Genomic DNA, 10,510 nt, shown 5'->3' with positions numbered 1-10,510 from the left:
TAGAAACGAAATCATCATAAGTTTTGTCTAATTTGCCTTGTCTTATCAGTCATTATTTTCATAAACTGCCCATTTAAGATATCGCAAATCACAATGATATGTGTATTTATGTACACTATTTGTTCGATAACATGTGCCACTAGAGCACTGTTTTCAAACAAGATCAGGCAGATATAACGTGACAAAAATTGCAGATATCAATCCACAGTTGCTATTTCTTCTTCGGGCTTAGAGGTAGATAGACGTAATGGTTGCTCTTAAATTTTCGCAGACTTGTTGAAAATTTATGAAGATATAGAAAAAGAACTCCTTACTTTTTGAAACACAAATTTCGATAAAACCACTCTTACGAAACTTTTGTCGAAAGATGCTTTCGCAGGAAAGTCTTCTATGATGAACCGAAAAAGAGTTATTTTCCGAGATACTCAATAACTCTCCCTCATTTCGACTACCTAACTTTGTTAGCATGTTCCAAGCGAAGCTATCTGCAGACGAAAAGAGTTCTGGTTCATTACCAAAGACGTAGCTGGTTACATATCGACGGCCGAGTCGAATAACCCAAAAAAAAGCTTTTGTAGGCTTAATTTTATCAGTGAGTCTCTTAAGTGTTATCGACAAGACAAACTAACGGTGAGCCGAGAAAACTTGGTGTCTCTTCATGGTTGAACCAGAGAGGTAGGGGTGGGCTAATGAGTGTGGCAGATGTTGGGGTTGATTTTGGATAGTTAAAATATATCGCATGCATTTTTAAGTTTCACAAAGGCGGCTAGACTTCGAAGAAGACACTGTTGGGGTCGTAAAAAGGGTTCACCATGTAGACGATATTCTGGTTACATCAGGGGGCATTCCATGAGAGTTGCAGTCGACTTGCTCCGGTTGCTGTTCTTAGGGCGGAGGGGGAGAGAGCAAGCTGTCGAAGGTAACTCATAAAATTTTCGGATCATTTACAGTCGGTATGTTTTACCTAAGTTCTGCTTCATTGAGGTGTAACATAAAAAACTTAGGTGCTACATAAACTGAATGTAATTTAATAAAGATGCTTGATATTTTACTTAAACAGTTTATCCGACAAGCCCCAGTAGTGTGAAGACAGAGGACAATAGACGCTTAGAAAACCCATCAGCAAACACCTTTCTGCAAAAAATCCAAAGCTTATTATATTCGTCTTGGAATTTTTACCGATTAACCATAAATTAAGCTTCAAACACAAGAAAGTAAGTAAATCAAGAGCATAGCTTTCTTTTTGAGCTACATAATTTATTGGAAAAAAAAATGTTTCCATAAAAATTGCCATCCTAAACCCCACAATACAAGCCGGTATTGAAAATTAGCAAACATTTTAACTAAAAGTACAGTAGCTTTATAAATTCGACTTTAGAAAAGGCTTAAGCACTGTATGGAATGACTTCGGCACTGACTGCTGATTCAAGGGACTCTGTTTAGCCAAATCAAACATACGCTCATAAACATTACCATCATACGAGCCCAAAGTTGAGCTCAGCAAGCGATCAGGAAAATCGAAACCATCAACTATCGGCACAGCATCGGGTCGCAACTGCTTCAAAGCGGTCTCTAGGCGAGTTTGAAGTGAGCGCAATTCAACGTCACTGAAGCTGATGCACTGTTAAGAAAAATAAAGATATTTACTTGATGATAATGGAGGGAATGAAACTTGGAAACCACCTGCAGTATATCACTCAAATGGCGCAGCGTTGTATGCACCAAGTAGAGTTCCAAGAGACGCTGCAGCACTCTGTTCAAAGCAGCAGAACGTTCAGCGGCTTCGGAACCGGTGACATGAGCTAGAAACGTGGCAGCGACAAAGGAACGACCATGTAGCTTTTGAAAGATGAGATGTGGATTAAAAAAAAAAACATTTTCAGGTGAAGTTATTAAGTTCCCTGAGTGTACTCACCTCAGCGGCTTGCGTTAGCTCAATGCCGGTATTATTGGCCGCTTCTCCTTCAGATTGGCCTTGCTTTAGTCGCTGCGCTAAATTCTCATAGGCCAAGCGCACCTTACTGCAATTGGAGAAAGCAAATTAATTTTCTTTGGCACTCAACTGCCCGCGTTTCGTAAACTCACTTTGCAGCCGCATACTGTAGCGTCGCAACAATATTCGCCCAATCACCTGTCCACGGACCAAAAGCTTTGCCTTGCGCTGGCCCTGCCAAATAACTCGCTGTTGGTGTAAGCGGTTTGCCCGCGATAGCAGCGCTCCAGGACTTTATTAGAAAACGTCCGACTTGCAGCAACAGCACCGTATTCTCGCCCTCATACGTGCAAGCGGCCGCTGCGGCTGCGACGATGCGATGCAAGTTGGCTGAGGTCAAGTAACCGTGGCCGCCACAGGCGAGTCGTAGACGTTCGGCGCCCACATTTGAGTCGGCAGCGCAGAGCGCTTTAAGCGCACATGACAGGTTGTGCAATTCTGGCAGCCGTGTGTAATCGCCACGCTCTATGTCTGCGTAGGTTTCATAATACAATGACCACAAAGACTTTGCGGCGAGTTGATACGCAATCGAAATAGCGATTTCCGGGAAGACTTTAAGCTGTTGCGTTACATGATCAATTATTTGTGGCTCCGGCTCGTTCGGATTGATCGGACTTTGACGGCGCACAAAAGAGTAGCGTGTAGCTATTGTGGCGGCCACCGCGAGCAGTGTCGAACTATTTTGCACAATCACGCAACGCATCATAACCATCGTAAAGTAGGTTAGCACGGATGCTGGACTCTTCACGAATGTGCCATTCGGCAAGACTTTTGCGTTGCGCATCAGCATATTCGTGCGTGGTATGCGCACATTTTTCAAACCCAAGAATCCATTATTTGCGCCATAGAAACCCATCTTGTGTCCAATCTCGCCAATGTCGATGCCCGGCAGCGGTAAATGTGTCTCCTCGTCACGCAACTGCACTATGAACATTTGTACGCCCTTCGGCGTATCGTCAATGTAGAGCTGCGCCACCAGCAAGCAATAGTTGCTGCAGTGACCCACTGTTGGCGAAATTAAATTTAAATTATTTAGCAAACAAAATACTTTAGCGCCACTCACAGCCACCAGGCCACCATTTGTATGCGCTCAGCGTTGGCGAGTTCAGCACGAATTCGTCCGTTGTCCGATCGTAATCGGCGCGCGTCTCCAGTCCACGCAGGAATGTGCCATGGCCCAACTCTGTCTGCGCATAAGTGCCACAGATTTCGAAATTCTCCACGCGCTTGCCAAAGCGTTCCCACTGTTCGTCGGTGCCCTGCTTCTTGATCGCATCAACCATCATGGCGTACTGTACGGCAAACGGATGCCCAGCGGGCACAGCGCCCCAAACCATGGACGACGAGTAAAGTTTGCTGCAAATGTGAATAAAAGTGAAGCGTTTAGTAGTGTTCGTAGGCTGAAAAGTTGAAATGTATGTCTTACGGCCATATTTCATTACCGCCCGGGTTACTGCGGGCCTGCATTGCACGCAGCTTCTTTGCTAGCTCGATGGATTGTTTTACCGCCATCTCGCAGATTTCCTCATGCGACTTATAATGCAGCAGTGTATTATGATCTGTCAGGTCCTTGAAGATTTCTTGTTCTAGAAAAGAAAAATCGTTTGCAGTGATAAGAACTTGGCATACTTTTGATTTCGTAAGGTAAACTTTCTTAAAACTAAGAGTTAATTAATGCTCCAGGCATTTTTGGTTTCACTTGCGATCGGTAATAGCAAGACTGCTCTCAGATGGCTATAATTTTTCTTATCTTTTAGTAATACCAGTATTACCACAACAATTAGATCAGATCAAGTTTAGAGAAGTCCCTGTGTGACCAAAGGCCTTTGAAACAGTACTCATTATTCAGAAATCTTCGAAATCCCTTGGAAAGTTGCATCTAAAACAGCGTTGGACAGAGCGAGCTTTTACTCTGCTCGCCTCTATACAAAATGTATCGAAAGCTTAAAAGAGCTTTGCCCGCGGGAAAGGCAGTGCCTATCAGTGCTTCAGATAAGCTTTCTATACATTTTGTATAGGCGCGAGCAGAGTAAAAGCTCTCACTGCCTAACGCTGATCTAAAGTTATATGCATCCAGATAAGGTGTGTATTACTGGTGGAACGATCGGTAAAGGAAAGGCTGACCTCAATGGATCGAAGCATTTTCTAATTAGACTTATATGAGAACTTGGAGAAAAGGGTACGCTTGATACGACAGGAAAGAGGTGGTGTGGCTCTGAATAAAATCATATAGTTTTCCCACTGCTGCAGTTGCCTGGTGGAAAATGAATTGGAATAACCTCAACACATTTTACTAAGCTTTTGCGAGACTTAAATATAATTGCCTTGGCTTTATAACCAACTCTGAAAATTTTTCGGGGCTTGATAATCTGCCCTATTATGGTTGTCGACGTCGATGTCATTTGTAGCTGGAGTTGGACTTACGAGGGCTATTTTTTATACAAAAATGACATCGACGTCGACAAATTAATTTCTTTTTTTTAACTTATGTACCTACGTACTTTTGAACTGTTTTTGGCTACAATATTTTGGTTCATAAATTGAATTATGCTTAATCACTGTCATTGACGCGTCAGCTGATAAGCAACAAACGAAATATGCATAGTACATTGATGCATAGATACATATGTACATATGTGTGTGCATACCGACAAAGCCCACCTAGCCAGCCACACTTCAAGCGCTCAAAGTTCAATAATTTGACAAATAACGACAGATCATTATTTACCCAAGTCTCTCTTGAAGCGTAGCTTTTCAGCGCCTCCATGCCACCAACATGCGAATTCATATACCCGAAAACTGGCTGCACGACGTTCTCTCAGTAGATCAGGATTAACGGTGTGTGGAATAACGTCTTTTTTACCAGACATATTTTTTTTTTACTTTTTTAATATACGATGTTAGGAATATTATTACTAAGATTAAAAAAAAAATTCTAAAGGAACTCAATTTGTGTACTAAGTAATAATGAAAATTTAAGACTGTCCTTTCTTTGTTAATTCCCCTCTGCGTTACATAGAACTATTTCTACTAACAAGCGCGCACTGACTGATCGCGTACATACTCTTTGATTACAAAATACCGCTGAGTAGTAGAGCTTATAAGAAAGTTTTGTCTGAACGATAAAAGAGCATTGACACTGTGTAATAGTGATTTAAATAACTATGTATAAATATTTATATATCTGTGGTCATAAGCAATAACCGCCTAAGTCGACTTAATAAAGAATTGAGTTATATATGCTACCGTTTTCTCCAACTACTATTCCACGTTTATGTGAAACTCCCATCTCGTTAGCTCGGCTATTTAAAAAGTTATAGATTAAAATATTTTGGTTTCCCCACAAGGTTAACATTACAATTCAAACCTTTAAAGCGTTTTTTCTCGAATTCAGGTTTTTCGACTTAGGCGCTTATTGCCTATGATCACAGATATATTTGTAAGAGCGTGTATACATATGTTTGTGTAACAAGCGTGCTGTGAGCGGGGAGTATATGTATAGGCCAAAGCAAACAGCTGGTGTAATCAACTACTTATCAGCGTTGCCAATTTTGGTACTTTCGTACCAAAACTGGTACTTTAAAAATTATTAAAAGTGACAGTTAGGAAAAACAATATTACATAATTATTTCCATCTATATTTTTGATTTTTCTATATTCTGTATTTATTCGTCAATTAAAAGTCCAATAATTTAACTGAGAGCTTCAATACAATTAATCGTCCAACACGTGAAAGTTGTCGCAAAAGTCAGATTCTAAATTCTATGAGAGTTCCTCATGATTCAGGTTAGATAATTACCGACAGCCGCGGTTTGACACTCCCTTACAAAAGATTGCATTTACGAAGAACTGAGAAAGTAGAAAAGTAAGCAAAGTAGGAAATTAGTAGTGAAATTTCTTAAGTATACAATTTTACGAAAAATTTTGTATATACTAAAAAATTGACTGCTTTGACGGTTTCTTTTATAATCCTATTCGGCTTTGTTTGCTATTACTTGAGAAATGTCATCGTCGACAGAACGGCGAAATATTGTATTCCATCATTCTTGACTTTTCAATGAGTAAATATATAAAGACAGACTCATTTTAATGGAGTGATGGACAAGTAAGAAAGCTAAATTAATTTGAATTGCAATAAATTTGTGGTTTGTGAACACATTTGACCATGTTCAAAATTTATCTGATTAAAAAATTGGAATTTTTCAAGAACATTTATTGAATTTTCCTGAATTTTGAACAGAGTTTGAAAATAACACTTTTATGTTTTTAGCTGTAGTACGAACTATATTTTTATAAAAAATAGAAAAAAAAAATTATAAAAAATATGGTATACCGACATTGTGAAAAATTCTTTGTGAAAAAATATTTTTTAATCCAATGAAATTGAAAAATAATAAATAAGAAAAAACCATTTCTCTTTTATTTATTACTGCAAAAAAAATTTTTGGTACTCTCAAAACCGTTTTGGTACGTTTTTTGGTAGGAGAAAAAATTTGTGAGTGGCAACACTGCTACTTATTTATACTTACATATGTACATTGTTTAAAGTACATCATAAATCAGCACAAAAAAAGGTGCAAAATGCGTATGTGATGTGAAAAACAATAACAAGCAATCGCAGAAAGCTCATTGAGGATGCAAATGCGGCTGTGAATAGTACACGTGTATGTGCTGAATTTAATATTGTTTTAATGCCTACCGGAAATTTGAATGATCGATTTAATTTAGTTTTGTAAGCTATAAAAATTTAACCACTCATTTCTCTCATGTAATATATCTTATTTTCTATTCGGGCTTGCCGAGTAGTCTGCATTAGAGATCTCTTAATTTGATTTCAACAACGTCTACAAATAAAATTAAATTCTTCTTATATCGAGCCCTAACCGCCAAAATAACGTAGGCGCCATTTTTTCAAAATTTTCTTTTCGATGCAGAAATGCATCTAGATTGCCAAAGAATGCTTCTGCATCAAAAATAAAATTTTGAAAAAAATGTCGCTTACGTTTTTTGGCGGTTAGGGCTCGATATGGTACTAGCAAATACCCGGCGTACTTCGCAGCGCCTTAAAAATGTGTTTACGTTGTTACTTCCTCGTAAAGTATAATATTGTGCCCTAAAAATATTCAAATTCGGCATATATACCTTCCTTTCATATATGTAAGGATGATTAAAAAGTTCTGCCAAACAAAATTTTTAAAAAGATTAACTTTTTTCCCCGGTATACTGATCACAACTATATTTCGCAAACCTTTATATATGTATCTACATACGTACATATGTATCGTCACCTGGATAAGAGATTGTCGTAAGCATCATTTTGATGACTATTAGTTATAGAAGCAGCTAAGTATGTATGTATATATTTTAAAATAAGATCGTTCGATCTTTTATCGCTAATTTAGTACCAATTGAGTTAATAATGCAGTCATACTAAATTAAACAAGCTCCTTCCATTTTTGAATATCTTCTTTAGTTTCACAGATATTGGGTAAAAATATCGTTAATTTAGTACAAATTTGTACATATCACATTTGGTCGTTTGTCATACAAAGTGGTTGCAAAACTAAAAAATAATTAACAATAACACAACGGCTTTGCAAGATTTCTAGAATACCCCTATTGTTTGCTTAAGCCTGGTCACCATACAAGGGCGCCGTAGCTAAGGATTAGTCTAATGATAGCGAGTTAGATAGATGCATATCACAAATTTCGGTTATAAACCTATCTAGGGAAACTACCTCGTTTATATTCGTCTGTCATACACCTTTATCTAAGATCTAATTATAGAGAAAATCTTTGAAAATTTATTTCAGAAAAACTTGGTTTCATCTATTCCCCAGCCGACTACCGAACAGTATGTATCGTATGAGAGTAATACTCATTTAATTTCTTTTTTTTCGTCAAAATGGGTTTTAACTTATCACTGACAATGAGACCTAGGGTTCAATTCTAGTTCTGTGAAAATGTGAAGTAAAAAAATTTTTCATAACTTTTCAAATTGAAATAAACTAATTTAGACAAAAAAATTTCACTGTGAAAACTTTTTCTCCCAAACTTTCTGATAAAGAATATCATTGTGTTAAACTCACAATAATTTTCCAAATAACAATTTACTAGACGTTAAAGGAAAAGCATTTAATGATCGGGAATCGCTTAAAATGATATATGTAATGAAATGATAAAGTGAATAAATTAAATTTTCCCTTGACATGGAATTTTTCATTTACACTTCACCATTTCATAGGAAAATAATTGGCCCCTGGTGTTAAATAAACCGATGGAACTGAAATGCCATTAACGCACATATAGATACATATGTACATACATACAGATACAAAAACCAGGTTAATAAAGGTTAATTCGATTTAAATGCATTTTTAGAAAGTTCATTTTGTTATGTTTTTGTAAATTCATTTCAAAGAATTCATTTTCGGAAAAATGCCGGTATCGAGCTTTTCATAATTAAGATCCACAAACATTGGTTTGCTTAGTGAGAGGAAAATTTCAAATTCTCACGGACTTAACAGTGCTCAAAAGTCGCTTACTTATGATATGAGTATGGGCATTAGGGTGGTCCAAAATAATTAAAGTCGGAAACAGGGTTTTCCGATCGAAAAATATTGATTTTCAAGTATTCTATACCAATTCTACGAACAGTTGTTTTTTCCCAGTATAAAATAAAAATAAAAATATAGGGGTATATTTTTCGGTTTAGAGCAATCCTAGGGGTAAGAGCATAAAAATTCCAACTTTACTTCTTCATATGCATTTTTGGACCACCCTAATACATTCGTATGTTTAAAAATATAATTTATATTTTACAAATAAACTTTTTTTTTTGAAAAAGCGTTTAATTAGAAAGTATCTATAAAGCTGTGCAAAATAAGTGCGCGCATCCCAAATGATGTTTCCGCTTTAACCTGTAATTTAATTTTCCCCCCTTCTGTCAGTTTTCAAAACAAATTTAAAAAAATGTGCGTGCAGTCCAAACGTGCGGAATAATTGAAACTTATCTTAATACACATTATCTGTATCTTTAGTTTTGTATTTATTTTTATATTTATCTTTTTCTATCCATACATTTAACCTAATCCTTATCTTTATTTTTATCTTTATCTTTATCTTTATCTTTATCTTTATCTTTATCTTTATCTTTATCTTTATCTTTATCTTTATCTTTATCTTTATCTTTATCTTTATCTTTGTCTTTATCTTTATCTATATCTTTATCTTTATCTTTATATTTACCTTTATCTTTATCTTTCTCATCATCTGCGGCTCCTCCTCCATCTTCGGCTTCATCTTCATGTTCCTCGCCAACTTCATCTCATATATTCATCTTCATCTCCATTTCCATCTTATCAACATTAAGCGAAGCAAAACCCTTCCTACTGTTAAATGCTTCATGCCTCAAATCCTTACCTAATCCATGTCTAATCTTTACTTGGGTAAGTAGTAAGGATTACTAAAGTAAATAGTAAAGATTAGACATGAGACACTAAACAGTAGAAAGGGTTTTATCTTCTTGAATTATGAGTTGTGCCCTTATTGCAGAGGACCGTCGATTTGTATCTGTATATTAATGTAAAGAGTTTACATTCATTTGTCAAAAACGGAATAATCCTACAGACTGCCATTGACAGCAGAAAACATAGAAAATGTTATTGGTATTTTATAAGTCTCTTATTGAACAGAGCGCCACCCACTGATGTAAATAACATTTACATTAATGTAAAGGCCTACACCGGAAGCCACTGCAAAGTGGCCTACACTGTTAATATTAAACTGTTAACTTTCAACAGTGCAAGCAGAGAATGTTGTTGGTTTTCAACTTTTCTACAACCTTACTTAAATGAAATTTACTTAAATACTTTTTTATCATAGCACTGTAAAGAAAATCTCAAGTTTTGGAATGATACAAAAAACGCCGAGACACGTAAACTTAATTTTGAATAGTAGATTATGGGTCTGATACCGTTTTTACACATCAGGTAACTTTCCCAAGATATTTTTATTTTTGTGAAAAAAATCAAATTTTGACAAGGAAAAAAAAAATAAAAAAATAGCATATATTTTGTAATTTTTCCTTTATCTACTAGCAATGAAAATCGGTTGATAAATAAAAGGAACAGTCCAGCGCCTTCGTCTTGGTCTGCAGGCTGTATCGGAGATACAGCCGCTATATTTAAACGTAGAATACGTGGTATGGTTAAGAGCATATCCAAGTCAAAAACGAAATCACACACTAAGAAAAAAAGGGTTTTTCCAAAATTTTACAAATTTACATACTTCTAAGTGAAAAGAACTCAATGAGAATATAAGCGAAAGCCCTATTTTTATTTTTATTTTATACCATTGTTTTTTGTGTTTATTTTTACCTTGGCCTTTATCCTTTTCTGTATCTATGTACGTCCTCACCTTTACTTTTATTCTTGGATTGGACTTTTTCTAAATGTTGTTTCACTTCGAAAAGTCTTCGCGTATTATGCATACATGTGTTCATATATGTATGTACAT

The 10,510-nt window shown here is 36.3% G+C and overlaps 1 protein-coding gene across 1 annotated transcript; it reads right to left on the bottom strand.

Annotated features, from left to right (window-relative positions):
* Positions 1–1,246: 1,246 nt before the first annotated feature.
* On the bottom strand, positions 1,247–5,027 carry LOC108379962 (probable peroxisomal acyl-coenzyme A oxidase 1). The gene is made up of 7 exons (XM_017636335.1): positions 4,722–5,027; positions 3,420–3,579; positions 3,057–3,349; positions 2,086–2,998; positions 1,916–2,021; positions 1,684–1,839; positions 1,247–1,621 (listed from the first exon to the last, which is right to left on the bottom strand). Exons 1-7 carry the CDS (start codon positions 4,861–4,863, stop codon positions 1,361–1,363), a joined length of 2,031 nt encoding a protein of 676 aa, XP_017491824.1. The 5' UTR covers positions 4,864–5,027; the 3' UTR covers positions 1,247–1,360.
* Positions 5,028–10,510: the final 5,483 nt, after the last annotated feature.

The sequence above is a fragment of the Rhagoletis zephyria genome, unplaced genomic scaffold, assembly GCF_001687245.7.
Source record: "Rhagoletis zephyria isolate East Lansing unplaced genomic scaffold, Rhagoletis_zephyria_1.1 Rzeph_scaffold_17840, whole genome shotgun sequence".
Classification (NCBI taxonomy): domain Eukaryota; kingdom Metazoa; phylum Arthropoda; class Insecta; order Diptera; family Tephritidae; genus Rhagoletis; species Rhagoletis zephyria.
Note: the sequence above shows the minus strand (reverse complement) of the source record. Positions and strands in the feature narration are given on the sequence as shown.

Bases quoted from the DNA above. Each gene is read 5' to 3' on its own strand.
- LOC108379962 (XM_017636335.1), bottom strand. From the start codon at position 4,863: ATGTCTGGTAAAAAAGACGTTATTCCACACACCGTTAATCCTGATCTA. The intron at 3,580-4,721 runs GTAAATAATGAT...TTTCTTTTCTAG, and splicing joins ACGCTTCAAGAGAGACTTGG to AACAAGAAATCTTCAAGGAC. The intron at 2,999-3,056 runs GTGAGTGGCGCT...TTTCGCCAACAG, and splicing joins CAAATGGTGGCCTGGTGGCT to TGGGTCACTGCAGCAACTAT.